At 41.1% G+C, this 19,579-nt stretch overlaps 2 protein-coding genes across 7 annotated transcripts in view; one reads left to right on the plus strand and one right to left on the minus strand.

Annotated features, from left to right (window-relative positions):
* Positions 1–4,428: 4,428 nt before the first annotated feature.
* FGFR1OP2 (FGFR1 oncogene partner 2) lies at positions 4,429–19,463 on the minus strand. Of its 4 annotated transcripts, XM_077337914.1 has the most exons (7): positions 18,811–19,148; positions 17,824–17,960; positions 15,476–15,612; positions 12,553–12,670; positions 11,160–11,302; positions 8,970–9,083; positions 4,429–8,167 (listed from the first exon to the last, which is right to left on the minus strand). In XM_077337914.1, exons 3-7 carry the CDS (start codon positions 15,608–15,610, stop codon positions 8,030–8,032), a joined length of 648 nt encoding a protein of 215 aa, XP_077194029.1. In that variant the 5' UTR covers positions 15,611–15,612; positions 17,824–17,960; positions 18,811–19,148; the 3' UTR covers positions 4,429–8,029. The 4 variants fall into 4 exon arrangements, with proteins under 4 accessions (XP_077194029.1, XP_077194027.1, XP_077194026.1 ...); XM_077337912.1 differs by lacking the exons at positions 17,824–17,960; positions 18,811–19,148 and adding an exon at positions 19,261–19,463; XM_077337911.1 differs by lacking the exons at positions 17,824–17,960; positions 18,811–19,148 and adding an exon at positions 19,275–19,412.
* Positions 19,267–19,579, plus strand: part of INTS13 (integrator complex subunit 13) — a 37,703-nt gene continuing 37,390 nt past the window's right edge. For all 3 annotated transcript variants that reach the window (XM_077337904.1, XM_077337905.1, XM_077337903.1), the window contains exon 1: positions 19,267–19,430. In XM_077337904.1, the coding sequence (XP_077194019.1) occupies positions 19,267–19,430 (164 nt within the window). The remainder of the gene's footprint in view (positions 19,431–19,579) is intronic.

The raw sequence follows: 19,579 nt of genomic DNA on the forward strand, positions 1-19,579 counted from the left end.
TGCCACTTCCAAAATCTGGCATCTTAGCCTAGGTTTGCCTAGTAGTTGGGTTCTCACCCTGTTCATGCAAATGTACTAAGCAGAATGTACTGTTCCTCTGGGAAACCAAACTAGCTTTGTTTAGGGAGAAGATTGGGGGGGGGGGGAAGACTGGTAGAAAAGCAAAGCACCTATAGAAAACAAACCTCTCATGCAGTGTATCTTAACGGTCCCTAGATATTGCACTTAGTCATTTGGATGAGTTCTAGAATCTAATGCATCAGAGCTTCTCTATCTCATTGGCCTATTATGCACGGCTGCTGAAACGGCAGCATGGGGAACGCGGAGGAGGAAGAAGCGAAGCAAACCGCTTACGCACTGGATGGAACGCAACGGCGGCAAAACCCAGAGTATCTGATTATGCACACGGCTACTCCAGAGCTGCTTCTGGTTGCGTCCTGGTCCTGGGAAGCTCCACTTTCTTACTCATCTCGCTACCGCAGCTTTTTCGGCGGCATACGTTGACTCTGCGTCCGGTTGCTACCTGCAGCGTGCATAATTGGTGATTTTAGCTGCCACCATTCCACCCCAAATGCATATCCACTCCGTGCATAATGGGCCATTGCCATGCACTCTGCTCTTATGCTTGTCCATGGAAAACATACACAGGATTTTCCATGTTCCTGGGATTTAAAAGGAATTGGCAGCTGTGACATCCCCCACTTGAGATTAGGGCATCATTTTATGGACAGTTGCCAATTTCCTGTTTCCGAGCAGAATAGCCATAATGAGTTTTGAGGCGTGTCTGGGCTGTGCTTGTTGTCCCACAGCTTGATGAGAGGTCTTCCAGAGACACAAACACAGCAGACACTAATTTTAGAATGAAAAGGGGACAGCTTTTATTGATTAAAGGAATATTGACAAAACATGGTGATGTATCCCTAAAATCAAGAGACCCACTCACTGCTTGATAAGCATCCCACTTATGACTGCTGGAAATAACCCAGAAGTAAAAAAAAATATTAGTATCACAAGGGCAACTACCACTGAGTTGGTACCATTTGACACCTGAGGTAAGCCCAGCACAGCCCTTTGTGGGCATACTACGTGATGGCTCAAAACCCCCATATCCTATAAGGGAGTTCCCCAAAAGGGGGGAGATGTACATCCACCAAAGGATCTGCTCAGATGCAGAAAATTGCTACAGAGACCGTTTACGCACTGGAGGCTTCATGCCAGGCTGCAGGCTGGAGTTTTAGTCGTGGCAGGTTGCCCCACCTCTTCCTGCACCTACACGGGGGAGCATTTGGCCTGGTCTGCCTCATCCACCCCCAGTTTGTGCTCCTGGGAGCTGGGACAGCAAAGTTCCCAGTGTATAAATGGTCAAAGTGAGGCAGGAGAAACCCCACTTCTGCTCCTGCCAAAGCCCTTAAGACTGAAGCCAGTAAAGCAGAGCTTCCCTTATATGTACATACAAATGTCTATTCCTCATTCAGATAGATCAACACCATCTACCCTATACACAACCTCCTGCCCAAAAACAGATGTTCCCCATGTTTGGTGGTCGAGCTGCCTAAAGTTTGCTGATTCATCCTGTGTACTTGCAGAACTTCTTGTTAAGTCTACTTTCTCAGGTTAATGACAGCTCTCCAGTTCTGGCGCTCCCAACAGTTCCAACCAAAATAACTTACTTTGAGGAAGGAATGCTGCAAGGATCTCCAGATCAGATGTAACTGCCTGTTGTAACTCAGATCCCCTTGTGACTGGTGAATCATTCTCCAAATTAATTATTAGGGCATTTGGAAGGCCATGATGAAGCACCTGCTGAGACACCATTTCCAACAGGGAGGCTGAACACATTCCCCTGCAGCCTGACCAGGTGATTTGTAGATTGTTGCTGAGCCCTGCAAGGTTTCCCTACTAGAGGAGGCTGCATACTGACCAACCTAGGATACAATACTGTGTCCAATGCTCCAGTGTTCTGAGTCAACCTATGCAATTTAAGATAATGCAGACATTGAGTTGATCTGCAGGATAAAACTGTTCTTGGGGAACCAAAGCAGTGAAGTTTTAATAGCCTAGCTAGGCGCTATGTCACTGCTTGCTTAGAGCCTGCTGAAAACTTACTGTGCTTGACAGGGTTGTGTATCCCCCAGAAAGGGAAAGAAATATGCAAAACAAAGAAGGAAAACTTACTTGGATGATGTGTCAAGATGATGGATTTGAAGACTTCCATCCAGAAGTGTGTTCCTCAATTTAGCCACTTTAGACCTAGTATGGTTTGCATGTCCTATTTTTGTTGTTGCTCCAAAACAAGCAAAGAAACAAACAAGCAAAGGCTTAAAGGGGTCCTCTGGAAAAATTGAGTATGCCTGGAGTGGGCATTGAATAGCTCAAGAGAGCCAGATGGTGTTTCAAAGAGCAGTGGACTGGTGAATGCATCAAAGGGTATTACTTAAAGCAGTCTTGTACTCCAGTCCATAGTTGTAAAGCACAGGTATGATTTCTTGGCCATAGTAGCCAAGTTTATGGATAGCACCAAATTATTCAAGATGATGATGAAGAGAAACAATACAGGTTCTGGGGGACCAGGTGATTAGTGGTGTAAAGTGATACACATTGTGCTAAATAGTTACAACTTTAAATATATGCTGCTGGTGGTCTGGTGATGATTGACCCAAAAACTAAATGCTGAGGTTGTAGTAGATGTTTAGTTGAAGATGTTGTCACTGTACAGATGAATGAAAATGCACATTTCCTTGAGCGCTTCAAAGCCTACTCCAGGTAGGGAGCATTACAACTTTTTTAGATTGTTAGGAATTGTTAGGAAAAGGATTAAAAACTAAGGGACTAGAACTGTGATGGCCTTCTATATTACGTGGCTAAAATTTGAATATTATATAATGAAAAAGGGTTCTGGAGCTCTAGAAAGGGCAACCAAAATGAAAAGTTGGAGCACCTTCTCTATGAAGATTAAAGTGTCAGGGGTTTTTCAGGTAAGAGAAAAGGGGATGTGGTAAAGCTTATAAACTATATACATGTTGTAAGGGAAAGGGAGAGATCTGATCTACTAGAATAGATGATAGTTGATATAAAATAGATCCATTACAGAAAATAACTTTCTCCAACTTAGTTGTGAGATTCACTACCATTAATAGTGCAGTTATCTTTAAGGGCGAGTTAAACAAATGCATGAGGATAGTTCTATCAATTGCTACTAGCCACGATGACCAAAATCTCCAGAGGCAGTAACCATCTCAATAATAGTGCTTTGAGGGGTCAACTAGAGGTGGTTTGTGCCTTAATGACCTATTTGTAAGGCTTCTGTGATTATGTGGATTACTGATGAAACTCATAGAAGAAAATTCCATTTCCCTTTACCAGACCCCCCCACACTTCTGTGCTGTTCCTAATTCACTGATGTGGTGGCTTGCTACCCTCTCCACATTTCCTCTCCTATTTGTGTGCAGCTCCCCCACCACTATTCTATTTCCTTGACCATGTTCCTATAGGCCCCAGGCTGCCTGTTTTCTATCTTGCCCTCTACCTCTTCCTCACATTACTGCCAGAAGCAAAATGGCCATTTGAGGCAAGCCAGAGAGGACTGGCATCCTGATTTGTCAGTGTGGTAGGCATGTTGCTGCACCTGAAGGACTGAATTGTGTGCCTTACTACTGTAAAGCAAATTTGTGTCTTAGTAGGGCAGCTGGTCCCAGTACTGTTGAAAGACAGCCATACACTTGGAATTAAATCCAAGATTGCCTCTGGAGTGGTTCCATGAGACTACTGTTGTGTTACAGGTACCCTTGGACTATATTGTCAAGCAGAATGCAAAGATGTGATGAGTTAATAAATTGTTATCTAAGCATAACCTGGTGCTATTTCCAAATCTTAAAATAAATATTAAAAAGTAGGGTATATATTCGATTTTTTTTGGAGGGGGGGAAGAAAAACCCTTATTCTACAGTTCTGTTTTTAAAAGAAGAAACTTTGAGTTAATATGGCTATGAGATGTTAAGAAGCAATAGCCTGGGGAGGGCAGGATTCAGCACCTTGCTTCTTCACCTCATACATTCACTGTATGAAAGCATAAACTATGTTTTCATAATGGATTCATTGTGGTTTTTAGTTGGTGTAGCCTTCCCCCTTTAGCACAGTCTACACTGTGTATCCAATAGCAGCTGTTTTATCACATTTACATGGCAAGTATTAGGAACTATCAGCCTCTCATTCCGACTAGTTTACATATAGCAAGTTCAGTAAGTTAAAACTAGGAGAAAATTTGCTTCCATCATGCCAATCTAAATACTGAAATGTAGAAAAAAATCTATGGTGCTTGCTATATATCCCTTCAAATTCAGCAAAGTCTATAACCACACAGTCAACATCTGTTCTGTGGAATCTGGCAATCTGGCTTTGTTACAGAAACTCACATTCTTGCCCAACAAATACTGATAAAAATAAGTTTACTGTACAAGATGCATTCTCACACAAATTCATTTCAAGCATGTGCATTACAAAACTGAGACAAGAAACACTGTCGTGCCATACAGAGAAAGCAACTTAAAGTCTGAGTGTCTGGGCATAGACCAAAGATACTGATCTATCAAACACCTAAAGATCTGAGCTAGACAGATACAATTCACAGTTACAAATTATTATCCAAGCACTTAAAAAAAAGAATTATGGCAAGTTAACAATTTCATTCACTACATAATCTTGGAACTCTCCACATTTACAAAACAACATATTGCATGAAGACAACCCTGTATCAAATGTAAGAGAATAGTAACTACTGTACAATCCAAAGATAAAGAAAATAAGTCTTAGTGGTTGAACTCTTATTTACAAAAATACTTTAAATTACAAAAGGGATAGGTATAGCTTCCAGAAATCCTACTCAGCTTGACAAGAGGGGAATTATATCAAGGTCTTGTGCTTAAGCAAATATCCTATTCCCCTAAAATGTTCTTGGGAGCATCATAACATTAGACCCTACTGACTTTTCTTTTGAAGAGGCTTTTTGCCCATCAGAATCCACTGCTTTCCTAAGTAGCCTTCCTCTTGTACTCCTACACTAGCTGGGAAGATCCAATCCATATTACACTCATTTTCTAAGCACATGGAATCACAGTGAAGTACGTATTAAATTCAGTCATATGCAGTAAGTGGATCTACATCTCAGTTCTGTCAACACTGTTTATAGTGCTTAAGAATTATTTGTCCACAACCAGGGCTAGTTAAGCTTCCAAAAAAGGTATTTAAAAAAGATTGGAGATGGCCAAATTAAAAGAAGTTAAATAAAGAAGTTACACACGTTTAGCAGTTCTACTTAAAAAAACCTGTACCATTTCTGAAATAATGCAAACATTTGGAACTGAAATATTCAAATTATATTACTCATTCATATAGTTTGGTGAAGGTGACTGTATCAGTTGATACAAACTGTTAAGTTCCTGAAGTTAGGAATGCAGGAACTTGCTGAAGTCAGTCTCTGTCAAGCTGTAACTGAGGATTCTGGTCATTTTCCACATAAATCTTCCGCTTGCGTAAAGGCTTCTAGAGGGCAGACTTTATGCTGTACAACCTCAAGGATTCACTGGAGTTCTGCTTATTTTTGAGTGCTACAAAAGGTCTATTTTAACTTTATATTCTGATAGTAAAGTATTTGAAATTAAAAGAGAAGAACTGTCATCCATTCTGTCTAAACTCCTTGAGTCTATTTTCCAAAGCAGCTAAAGCAATTTAATCAATTGCTTCATTTTTGAGATTGCAAGCTAATGTAGAAAAAGACATTTTTGGTGCCTTATGTCAATATAAGTAGCTTTTGTCTTTTAGCTTTGAGCCCAAATGCATGAGCAGAAGATTCTTCTGCACCTTCCACTGGGAACAGCCATGATGCTTTGTTACGGAGGATTCCTCAGAGGCGTTTATGAGCATGTGGGCAAAACTTCACTCAGGTTTTCAGAGCCAAGGGGTTTAGGGTATCGTAATACAAAGTGCTTCATATTATGTAAGGAGCTGAATAAGTTATTCTGTATCTCTGAAAATCTTTAACATTACGGGTGTGTCTTTGCACACTGTATTTACATCACAAGTCTCAGCATCTAAAACCACAATATGTTCAATTACTTCCTTGTTTACAAGTAGGTTTATAATTGGGCTTCCTGCTGCAAGCCTCCTGCTATCACAGCAATGAAACTGATCTTATTTAATGGACTTAAATCAGCTTTATGAATCAAGAAGGTTGACAAAAGGTCTAATAACAGAATTATAATGGACTACATAAGATAAATTAACCAAGCTTTTAAAAAGTCCATATAGTGAAGATTCCATTAAAATCAAATGCACTTCAAGCACAAGGTCTTCCTCAGTGGTACAAATTGTTAAAATACATGCCACGTTTACCAATGTTCTTATGTAACAACTCTTAGCTTGAGATGAATTATGACGTACCTTGGTTTTAAAACACAGACAACAATTTTCATAAACAAAATGATCTTGTGGGGATTCCCCTATCTCCCATCACAATTTCAAATTTTTAATTAATTAAAAATTATATTAGATATTTGGACCATGAACAATCATTTGAAAAATGGTTTTTAGTTGTCCATATTATTTAAGAAGGAATTATCTAGCTAATGAACTGGCTCGACTTCTTGTATCTGAGTAATATAAACATTTTTGAAAATTGTTTTGAAATTTTATTTATGAATGGCTTATATAATTAATTCCCCCTATTTCTTCTTTTATTCAATTTAAGTTTGTCAGAAATGTTAGATTTTCTATTTTGAATAATTTTGCTTTATGGTGCATATTTTAACAATTGGTACCACTGAGGAAAGCCTTGTGACCAAAATTCATTTGGTTTTAATCGAATTTTACCCATTTGCATTTTATTAAAGCTTGGTTATTTTATCATACCTAACCTATTACTTATTATTATTAGGCCATTTGTTAACCTTCTTGGTTACCTGATTTTTTTTTCTGAATTGGAAGTTTTTTCTTCCCCTTTCTGTTTTGGTTTTGCTTACAACAGTGAAAGCAGCCATGGCCAAACCATTGCTGAAAGGAATTGAGAGGTGTACCAGAGATAAAAGCAGCGCTGTCAAGAACTACCATGGCCCCACAGATAAGCTTCCTTGTCCCTCTAGAGACCCAACCCAAACAGCCCAGGCAAAACAATTCACATTGCTTGCCTAGGTGTATGGGTTCCTGAAGTGACCAGGGACCCTGAATTTCACTCTCTGGTCTCCCCATAGGTAGCCCTATATGCAAATTCTGTTAACTGCTGTTAGACCGATCTTTGTTCTTAAATGGTATAAAATCTCCCTAGCTCTGTACTGATGTACTTGTTAACACCAGTCACACAGATTTTCCTCACCTTTAAGGAAGATTCTTCCTGTAGTTGTTGATTTTTCAAATTTTGTGGTGTTCACCACTGATCTGGCAGTTGGTTATGCAAAGAGTTGACTGTGGGACATTATAGTTCCTATATCCACCCTACAGAGCAATACTTTACAGCAAGGTGCCATATATTTAATGCATGAGAAAATTTCTTTTTTAGATAAAGAATGCTCCATTTTCAAAACTACAAGGAAGAAAGAAGGAAAGACTAACCTTGTCAGCTTATCAGCACTGTACAGCCAGTCACCAGAGTGCTGTGCAAGCAAAACCTGCAGTTCTGATTTCCTTCAAGGATGTACGTCAACATTCTATATGCACATATGCTACAAGACCAGTATTTTCAACTTTCTAGATGTGTCTAGTTTGTGAACTAGTTTTGACTAGCTTCATAAAATATTCAGTCATCCTTGTCCATCTCCTACTGCTGTTGCATCTATGGCTATCAACTAATATTGGACACTAGTAATGAGTTTAAATAAGTCATTTTAATGTACTATACATGGTATAAAAGTATCAAATTGTTATTCAGTTTAGGATGCATTAATTTGTAAATGCCTCATTGGAAACCAGGTGCTTGCCAAGTCAACCTTGATACTTTCAGTTATTGCACCGACAGCAGTCATTCAGAGTCTCTGCAGGATTTTCAACTCTTCCTCAGGCTCAAGTCGCTGTTTGTTACTAATGCTGACAGAGAGGTACTTTCTGATACATCTTCTTTCTTGAGATTCAGGAATGACTCTCTTGTTATCTGCAGGATTTCTCTCAATCCTTTATTTTCTTGCTGTAACCAATGAAAGACTACTTTAAGTAATATGGCAAAAGCTGAAAGAATATTTGAACAGGTGGCAAAAGGAAACTGAATATGATATTTTATGTACATAAAAGAAATAACTTGGGGAAAATTCTGATGCCATACACAGACTCTCTCTATAGAGTATATCTTAAACAGAGACATTCTTTGGTGCAAATGTTCTCCCATAAAGATAAGAACCTTTATTTACTATAAAGGAATCAAAAGCAACCTGACAGCATAAGAACTAAGAAGAGCAAGAACATGGTTTTCTCCCTCTTTGCTGAATGAAGATTCAATAGGTTTAAACCTCATAGGATAGTAGCAATATTTGCCATTATTCCCACAACAGGTCACAGACAGCAAAATTATTATTATTAATTACTCGTCACTCCTGGAACCAGCTCACGGCACAGTACAATTTGTCCACAATAAAACCCCATTAAAACACACTAGGACATAAAACCGTACAGCAACCCCATCTTCCAAAGGACTAAGCACTGGTAATAGCAGGGCAACTTGCACAACTTCACCTAAAACTAGTCCACACAATTGGTGAACTAAACTATTTTCATGTTGTATAGTGTGTTATACAACTAGCTTTCAGATATAAGGTTCCTAAATTCATGATGCAAAAACACTGCACTTTAATATTTCCCTTCATCTATGGTGTCTAATTTTTCATGCAAAAGGAACTCAAAAAAGCATTCAGAATCTGTTTTAAGGTCAATTATGCTTTTGCAATTTTGAAGTCATATTAGCTTGCACAATTTCAGTGTGATTTATTACTTACTTCTAGTTGAAAAATTCGTTCCTGTTCTTTGCAGCCCTGTTGCTCATCAATTTCAATGGCTTTCCGCATCACTGCTGCCATTTCTGTAATTTGGTCTACATGAACTTGTAGCTCCTATGCCAAAAAATTGGGGATACTTCTATGTATACAATTATGACAATACTCAATTACAATATAAGAAAACAGATTCACAGAAATGTGCACAGATTTCCTACATAACTTGGAAAATATGTGATACTGATTTTCTCCAATAATGTTGTTGCCTAAGGCAAGATTAGAGACTTGACAATAACTTCGGCTCCAATAACTTGTTGCCCTAGTGTCCACTGAACTGTTTTCATGGGCACACATTTTATCACGTTATCCAGGAAAAAGGAATAGTGCCATCCAATATTAGGGGGTTGGATCCTTCAAACCATGAACAGAAGGTAATTGTGGGTACTTTCTACTGTCTTTCTTCAGCTCATACTGGAGAATGGGAAAACCTCATGAACAAATATCACCCCATCTTCTTCCTGCACCACCAGAAGAGGGAAGTGGAGGCTACATAACTCAAATCTCCCTCCTTGGTGAAGCTCCCCATACCCCAGTAGAAACATTCCCCAAGAGGGCCTCCCCCCAATCACTCTTCCAGAAATTGCTTGGGCATGCTGGATCAGATAAAGATTGAATGAAGCAGCCATAAGGCTTTGCTCTTTCCTCCCAGCTCACAAATAGTAGCAGTTGTGCCCTGTTTTGAGAAGCAAATCAAATCTCAGCAGTCTCAATCCAGAAGATTCAAATTCGGTCTTATAAAAATATTCACAGTGTTTTGACAAACGTAGAGAAATAAGGCTGTTAATTAGCTTCTGTAAACAACTGCTCAGGCTGAAAGTCTCTTGGGATATCAGTGGTAAAGGAAAACAACTTGGTTCTTTTAACAGGAAAAATGAACTCTCTGGTTTATTATACATACCTACATATTTTACATACCAACATGTTTATGATACACTTCAATCTTCAACACAAAATTCAGGCCTTTTCTTTTAACCACAGCTTTGTAGTCATGAAGTAATTCAGATCACCCCAACACTGCACTGTATTCCTAAATGATGCATCTTTGCAACGTATTGCCATCAGCATAATATAAAAGATTACATCTATTTTAATTGCTTCCTGTATCCTAATCTGTTTCACAGAATCATAGAGTTGGAAGGGGCCATACAGGCCATCTAGTCCAACCCCCTGCTCAACGCAGGATCAGCCCAAAGAATCCTAAAACATCCAAGAAAAGTATGTATCCAACCTTTGCTTGAAGACTGCCAGTGAGGGGGAGCTCACCACCTCCTTAGGCAGCCTATTCCACTGCTGAATAGGTAGTTTTCCAATCAAATAAACTGACCTTTACTACCTTTACACAGTACTTTGGGGAGGGAGTCAACAGAATTACTTCAGTGTCAATGAACACATTCATAGTACATAACTGTTTTACAGCAATTAATTTCTTAGATCAAAAAGTTAGCAAAATCCACTAAGTAAAATGCCCTTCTCCCAGATTAATTAGACAATAGCATTCTTTTAAAAAGTACTGACAAGACTGCAAATGGAAAGTGCCCTCTTATTAGAGGCATTCCCATATTCTTCCCCCATAGGAGAGAGCTCCAAGATTTTGCTAACTACATCACAGGTTTAAGTGTATTTTTTGCTTCAGAATGACTGATTTGTATACAAAGTTGAAGGACTGGTCAGTCCACTACAATTTATGGGTTAAATCCAAACTTAAATTGCATCCAAAGGTATCCTGCTGTGCATAGAAGAACACATTTGACTTGAACGTCGCTGGCCAATTATTTAATATATATATTTATCTGCGTGAAAGCACTACTAACTAGATTTTTTATTTAGACATATGGAATGATGGCAACTAAAATAATTAAAAGTAAGCCTGAAATAGAGGCTGTTGAAAAGCAGTAAATAAGAGACTCTACTCTCTTCTTCTGTTATTACTTCCTTGCATATCACCCTTTCAATGCCACTGTGCAGACCAGCAGAAACAGGTATTTGATACTGGTACTTAACCATGTACCTCTAGCCTGTAACACCAATTAAAACCCGAAAAAATACTGTAGTATCTCACATATATAAAGCATAAATCAGATAACTAAATCACTCTAATGCAACAAGTTTATGGAATTTTTATAAGCTTACTACCTTGGAATGTTGCTCCTTTAACTTCATTATAATACCTGGATCATCTTTTTTGCTGGCCATGAGCAGTCTAAACATCTGCTCTCTATATTTGCTCATAATTAGCTCCAATGCAGACTGATGTTCTTCAAGAGATGTGCGTAGTTCTGTAATAATATAAAAAATGAACAATAAGCTCAGTCTCAATATAAGAGAAGGTTCTCCTTTAAGAACAGCAGATACAAGAAAGCTACCCATTTAATTAAAGTTACGCAGAATGGAAGAGTGGCATTTTTGGACATGTCAAATCAATCCACATTTTGGCTACAACAATAAAGAATAAAGCATGCAAAAATGACTCCTTTATTTCAGATCCCACTTGTTTATTCTCCCTCTAAAATTATACTAAAGGAATACATGAATGAAAATTAAAATCTGGCTTTAACTTTACTTAGAAAAATAATTGCTTGGCAACAGCAATAAACTGCCCAATCAATTAATCACCCCTAGTTCCCCAGCAGTCTTAAGGGCAGGCACGTTCTAACAAAACTTACATCTGACTATGTATAAATCAAAAAGAACACCCTTATTAGCAAAACAGGTCCAATGGCACCCTAAAAACTAGCTTGTTTGGAATACTTAAGCTAAACTTATGGAAACCTAGTATTATGCTCTGCTGAACCTTTCTTATTAATTATTTAATAACAGAAATACAATCAAGACACAACATATGTTGAATACCTTAAACCAGTGGTCCCCAACCCGCGGCCCATGGTCCGGTGCTGGGCTGTGAAGGCCGCGGCGCCAGGCCGCGGCTCCCTCTTCCTGCCCCCCCGAAGCGAGAAGCTCGCCAGGCTGCGAGCTAATTGGCTGCTTTGGCGGCCGATTTGCTGGTGGCCCGGAGGGGCAGAGAGAGGGAGCCGCGGCCGGCGGTGGCGCAAAGACGCATGTGCGGACTGCCGCGCACGCACGTTTGTGCCCCCACCGGGTGCAAACACACGCGCGCGGCAAGTCCGCGCATGCCCATTTGCACTGGGGCTGCCGCGCGTGCATGGGGTCCCGGGCCACCCTCTCCCCCCACTCCGGCACAGCGGTCCGTGGCAGCCGGAAGGCTGCGGACTTCTGCCTTAAACTACAGAATGAAATAATAGGCATTAGAGCAACTCAAAACTACTACTGTAAGTATTAAACCTATTCCACAAAACCTCCATATCTAATACTCAATAAGTTTACGTGAACATTGCTCATTATTTCTTTGCCCAACTGATAACTTGGTTAAGGCAGCAATCCACTTGTGGAGAAACCATTGATACTCTGAGTGAAGTTCTCACTTTTTCTATTGCCACTGGCTAATGCAAGCAGAGTGTGATAGCACTAAAACATTTTCTTTTAAACTCACAGAAATCAGTTTAGGTACCTTTATTTTCTTGTTGCAGTTCCCTGATCTGCCTGTTTTCCTGCTGGATACCCAAAACCAATGAAGAGCGAGGCCTGTGTCTTGCTACTTCATTCAGTTCTTGAATTTCTTCCTGGTACTACAATCAATTTTAAAACAAAGAAAAAGGTGTCCAGATGTCAGACAATTTACAAAACTGGATGCAGTCACCAAATACCCCTGCTTCTCAAACAGCAAGGATTAGTTTAGTAGCACCCTCAAAGTATTTGCCTGGCCAGAATTAACTAAACCGAAAGTTAGTCTTTTCTGTGACCTCGATCTTATCAACATTTTCCTTTTAGCTCCTCCCTCCCTCCCAATCAACTTGGCCAAGGCATCCAGGCACTGACCAGGCAAAACTCCAGTTGATCTCTCTTACTGGCAAACTGGAGTTGTTGAACAGCATCAGCAATAACACTCAGCCTCAACCAGCATCTCAAAATAAGTCCCAGGAAATGATTCAGCTTCCTCAGTGGAAAATCTATGTCCCATTGCACAGAACAGAGTGAAGAGAACAGTGCCTGATATACCCAAATGATTCAATAATATTGTATGGCTGACAGCAACAAGGGCTACCAACCTATCGAGTAATGCTAACAGTGAAGAATTAACACTGCCAACCAACAAACATTGACAACCCCACTACTGTGATCAAAGTTATCTGACTGAAATCACTACATTACTTAATTTTATTTTAGGCTGCTCTGCTATGGAACATGTAGGGTTGGAGGCAGTTCCTATCTAGCCCAGGCCATTCAGATTCAGATTTTCAGAGTGTGAAAATCTACATTCTATTAAGGTGTCCTTTATATTATCATGGCTAAATGTACTCTGTTTCCCCTGAGTGCATGTAAAGTGCCATTGAGTTTCAACTGACTTATGACAACTCCACAGGGTTTTGAAGGCAAGGGACGAATAGAGATGGCTTGCCTCTGCCTGCCTCTGTGTAGCAACCCTCAACTTCCTTGATGGTGGTCCATCCAAGTACTAACCAATCCCAACCCAGCATAGTTTCCAAGATCTGATGAGATCAGGCTAGCCAGGGCAGGGCCTGCAATTCCCCCAAGCATGATATAATCAGCCCGGTTGGGTCAAAATCAAGGGTTGGTCAAAATCAAGTTTACATGTGGTGACCTTAATCAAGGATGGGTCAAGCTTTAGGTTACATATGGTGACCTTCAAGAAATATGTCCACAGTCAGGACAACCCAAAAGAGCTGAAGCTTCAATGAGGGTAAGTCACAAAGTATTGCTACTAGGGTACCAGTTCATAAACATATCAGTTTATTCCAAACAAAACACGTTTAAATATGTCTCTATGATCAGTGGATGGTTGCAGACAAATTCTCTCAGTGATAAAATTCTTAGTCTCATTAGGGTACCTTAAAAAAACCCAACAAAATAAATTAAAACTGAATTGGTGAGAAATAGGCCAGGGAAGTTATGCAGAGGATCTCCCCCCCCCCCCCCATCATGACAAAGCACCTGCTCATTCCTTGAGGGCAGCAAGGGACGTACAAGAATTTCACTGAGAAATCTTACCCCACCCACCCTATAGTCCTGATCCTGCTCCTTCAGAATACTTTTTCTTCCCAAAACTCAAAGAATATTAAAAAGGAGCACCATTTGAATCCTTTGAGGATGCCAAAACTGAGGTTTTGACATGGTACAAATTGAACAACACGGAATTCTTCAGGGTAGTTAGACCAAGACATGGAAACATCCCCCTTCAGAAATTTATAGACCAGGTGGAGGATATGTCAAGAAACTATAGTTTCATATTTTGATATCTTTTAAACATTTCTATGATTTTGTAGCAATACTTTTTGACTGGCCCTCATACAACCACTGAGTACTATAAGATTTGTATTTAATCTGACGTTAAACCTGTTTTAGTGACTTTTGCAGCAAATCCATTGCTTTGTACTACCATCGTATCTCCTTCTAAGAGGATGGCTGTAGGAGCTAGTGGACCTCAAGCCCCCTAATACAGTGAACCCCAACCCGCGGGCCGCGAAGGCCTTGGAGCCGGGCCGCGGCTCCTTCTTCCCTCCCCCCCAAAGCGAGAAGCTCGCCAGGCCGTGAGCAAATCGGCCGCCAAAGCGGCCGATTAGCTCGCGGCCCGGCAAGCTTCTTGTTTCGATAGGGGAGGGAAGAGAAGCTTGCCGAGCCGCAAGCTAATCGGCCGCTTTAGCAGCCGATTTGCTGGGGGCCGGGAGGGGGAGCCACCGGCATGGCGGCGGCAGAAACGCGCATGTGCAGACTGCCATGCACGCGCATTTGCACCCCTGCTGGGTGCAAATGCGCATGCGCGGCAGTCCGCACATGCGCGTTTGCGCTGGGGCCCCTGGGCCGCCCTCTCCCCCCACTCCGGAGCAGCGGTCCGCAGCGGCCGAAAGCTTGCGGACCGCTGCCCTAACACACTCCGGTAAATAGTAGGCTTTGGAAACTGTTCTTTGGAAACAGATATTATTGATTCAATTCAGCTTATCTGCAAGTACACTTACAAGTCACAACTACAGAGTTAGTTTTCACAAACTAAGTAGATTATACTTTATAAAATTGTATCAGACACATTGGTACAAAAAGTCCTACAGATCTTGTCAGTGAACTCACTTATAAGTAGTAGTAGGAAGACTTGGGAAGGGTGAGTAAAGACATCAGGACAAATACCTATCTTGGTTGTGGGGTCACAAGATTATGTAGCATTATACTATAATTCATAGGAAACCTAGAGATTTGTAACAATAAGCTGAAAGGATGTTTTTAGCCATACTACAAACAGGATCTACTAGCTAATAGGGACTATGAAACAGTAGACAGGCTACACAGTACAGGTCTAATATGAATCCTTTGAAATATTTTTTTTCTCATTGTCACTTCCTAAATAGAACAGAATTTCCAACCTGCTTCATGGCTTCCACTCGTTTGTTGAGAGCTGTAGTCTGTTCAATCAGGGCTTCTGCTGCATTGTCATGTTCTCTCAGTCGCTCCACAAGTGCTTTGGCATCTGCTAGGGCCTTTTCAATTGTGCAACTCATTTCTAAAAAGAAAAAAAAAACTTTTTTAAGTACAAGCTTTGTTTTTTCCCCTCAGCCTGTCAGGGAGTTTTCCTGTAACATTCTGACATAATTTTGTCTTCCTTCTCAACCACAGATCACCTTCAAAATGTCTTGACTCCCTTTTCTTAGTATAACAATATACTTCTTGTAGAATTCCAGTTCAATATGTAAGGAAGATTCCCTGTGAAACTAACAGCAGCACCATGCTCACTGATTAGAAACCCAAATAAAGGAGATTTGAGTGCTACTGCAGAGCCTCAATGAGTACTCCTTGTGTGATACAGCAGCCCTACTTCTCCCTAAGGGCAGCCATTGTGATTGTTTTTAGGGAAGGGCTTCCCAACCTTTCTGAACCCAAGGGCACATTTGAACTTCGGACATAGCATGGTGGAGGGCACAGCAACAAAATGGCTGCTGCAGGAGGTGGAGCCAGGCACAAAATGATTGTCACTGCTTAATTTTAGTAATGCAACATATATCTTTGACCTTTGGTGGCAGCTCCTGCCAAAGCAATATTTTAAAAAAATCTGCACAGCCAATCAAATCTCCAGTAATCAAGCAGAAGTCTTGCTGGACAAAAGCTCTTCTTACTCCCACTTCCTAAAAAAAAATAGGCAAGTACCTAATCTTTCCATCACAGACATTTTATGGATTTGGGCATAGGAAATCTGTTTTTTTTCCTGGCTCAATATTGTACTGAAAAAATAGCCACTTTTTTAGCTGGAGTGAGTCCAGCTGAATGAAGTGGTGGCAGAAGTGTAGTTTTAAAGCAAACTGGGAAAAGGTCAGAAGTTCAACTGAAAAGAAACTTTGAAACCTTTACTAGATTTAAATCATCATAATCTTATAGCCTGTGTCTTCCCTGACAGCTTTAAAAACCATATATACATTCAGTAAGTTTAGGTTTAGAATTTTTGAAAAACCTGCAAATCCTTCACCTATATTTGTATTCTGACAGCTGTTGAAAGGTTTTCCTTTGGGTGGATACATTTTCAGGTAGGGAGGCCAGCGTCTATTTGATCTTGTTTCTTGGCCTCAACCATAGCCCTGGTGGAACAGCTATATCTTACAGACCCTTTAGAACTGTTTAAAGTCCTGGAGGGCCCTGATCTCATCAACAAGAGCGTTTCAACAAGCCTCTCTAAAATTAGCTCATTTGTTTAACATGTGCTGGATATTTATGGTCTCATGGAACAAAGCACACACCTGAGTTATGGTCTCTGTCTCTATATATGTAAAGAAATACAATAAATATATATTAGGATATGACTAAATGGTGGTAGTGTTTGAATGCAGCTATGGATGAATTCTAGACTCTGAATAAGGGGCAACTATTAAAAGGAAATGGGCTATCTTGTCTGGTAATGTCTCTGTGAGTGAGAAAGGGAACCTGACATGTGAAAGAGTCACGGCTCTCTAGATTATTTTAAAAGAAGCAAGACAGGTGGCAAACTGTGACCGCTTGCCTTACCTCTAAGCTTTAACCTGAGGGACAGAAGGTGATAGGTGAATCAAAAATGGTGACACCATTCCCTCCATGGAATAGCTTCAGATTTTGAACCATAAAGATGTTGTAAAAAGTTGTCTCTGAATATACTTCCGCAATAAGCAGTTACTTCAGAGATGATAGATGAATACATACATTTTGTACTCAGTGATTTTGTTCTAAGAATCAAGTTATATAGTACATTTTTGAATATGCAGATGCCAATTATGCATCTACATTCTACACATATAGATAAAAGGATGTATGAAGCAAATATATGCACATGTGCACACATAATTACTCCTGGAATATCTAGAACTCATTGTAAGCTGCATAAACAAATGCTTCATATAAACTAATGTGTCACATTTGTTTAATTCCCACATCTAGATCGGCTCTTAGAAGTGGAAAACAATAAAAGGGGTCATATGATATGATGCACCCGTCCTTAACAAAAATACCACTACAAATCTAGTTACATAAATATCTATTTTACAGTGGGATGCAGTTATACCACCATCAACCTCTGACCTGCCAAATACCAAAACTAAAAACACAGTGCTAGTAATCCTTTGACAGTGGCAACTCTTAGCTGATTGAGACCTATTAATGACCACTAACCTCCAAACAATTGAGACAGCAACAATTTACTCCACAATTACTTTGCAATACACTTCCTTACAAAGCTATAATTTGTATAGCTTACATCACAGGGAATGTTCCAAAGGAAAACCAAGCAGCTAAACAGGATCGAAGTTCCATAAATGTGTAACTTTTCTGGTCATGAGAATATAGGTACACAGCTATTCCAACAATATTAAATACATCTCTGCTTTCTTCTATCTGTAGACATACAGAAAAGAATTTTCTGCCTTCAGCTATATTTCAACGTAACCCAAATTTTCACCAGAAAGCAGTGGACAACTAAAACTATGTACTATGTGTTCAAACTTGTTTTGTTCTGCATGCCTTCATAACGTTGCCACTAAAGAGATTTAAATAGCAAAAATAAAAGTCAGAACAGAGACTGAAGAAATGACAAATGGGAAAAGGGAAAGGTATTTAAAAGTTGGAAACAATTTGGGATGCTACTCAGAAAAACTTAGTTTTCAATTATTACAAACAGGAAAAGGGGTAGCAGTGCACAAAAACATATATCAAAATAACTCTATCCTTTCCTCAGGTACATGGACACTTAAAAGGCAACTGGTTTTTCTAGCTGCCAAAAGCCTTTCGTAAATTGCAGTCAGAATAGAAATAGAAATTAGGTCTGATTATGGAGCAGATATGAAATACTGGCAGCATTCTGGAAAGCTTAGTTGAGAACTGCCATAGTGATAGCAAATATGAGTCATTTCCGGGAGAGGCTGTATTGGCCTGCAGAATCTAGTAGCATCAGAGACCAGCAAAATTTTGGGGGGTATACTCTCCTTTCTGACAGAGGGAGCTCTGATTCTTGAAAGGTGCTCCTGGGCTCAAATCTAGCTGAATTTGAGCAAGGAGGCTGTATCAAGTTTGGGACACCTGACATCTTTTGTCGTCAAAGGGATGAGTAGCAACACAAGAGCCTCTGTGGGTCTGTGTCCAGTTTCAGAGATTCTAACGAAGTGTTGCCCCCTCTCCTGTGGAAACCACAGACCTAAACCCTGAAAGGAAGAAAAAAAAAATTCAATACAGGGTCCCAGACCCTTACCCTGCCATGGACGCTCGCTGAGCCGCCCTGGGCCAGACACACCTTGTCCCACCTCACAAGGTTGTGAGGATAAAACGGAAAAGACAACGAGGCAAGATAGCTTGGGTCCTCATTGGAGAGAAGTGTGTGTGTCTGTGTGTGTGGGGGGTGGTCACTGACGCAAAAGTAACAGCATCTAACAATAACAACAGGCAACATGCCCTTCTGCGCTTAAAACCACCAGCATCTCTAACGAAGTGCCGGATTTGGCACGGGCACACACAGGGAGCGGGCTCCGAGGCGCATCGCCCCGGAGGGACGCGCGAAAGGCCCCAGTCCTTCTCGCGCCCCGCCCACGAGACAGCCGTTGAACCGAAAGCCCGGCGACCGCGGCTGCCCCCACCCTCGCGCGTCCCCGCTTGCGCCTCGCCGGGAGCCAATCAGAGCGCAGCAACAGCAGCAGCCCCTCACCCGCCGATGGTCACCATTCATTCCTCGCCAGACAGCGCGCACAGCCGGGCGATGTGGAGAGGCGCCTGCGTGCCCGCTTCGGCTCCCGTCGCCCTCTTCAACAGCGGCGGCTCAAGGGAAAGGCGGAGGAAGCGCCGGCCCGCCGAGCAGCCCCATGAAGGCACGGTCAGGTAGGCGGGGGGCGGAGGGAAGAAGGAGCCGCCTCAGCCGGCGCACGCACGCAGCCACCACTATGCTCGGCAGGCACAACCGACGGGGAAAGGGAGGGGAAGCCGAGGCTCCCGGCGCCGCCTATCGCGAGACTTGGCAAGCGACGTCT

This window comes from Paroedura picta, chromosome 5 (assembly GCF_049243985.1).
Source record: "Paroedura picta isolate Pp20150507F chromosome 5, Ppicta_v3.0, whole genome shotgun sequence".
Lineage (NCBI taxonomy): Eukaryota > Metazoa > Chordata > Lepidosauria > Squamata > Gekkonidae > Paroedura > Paroedura picta.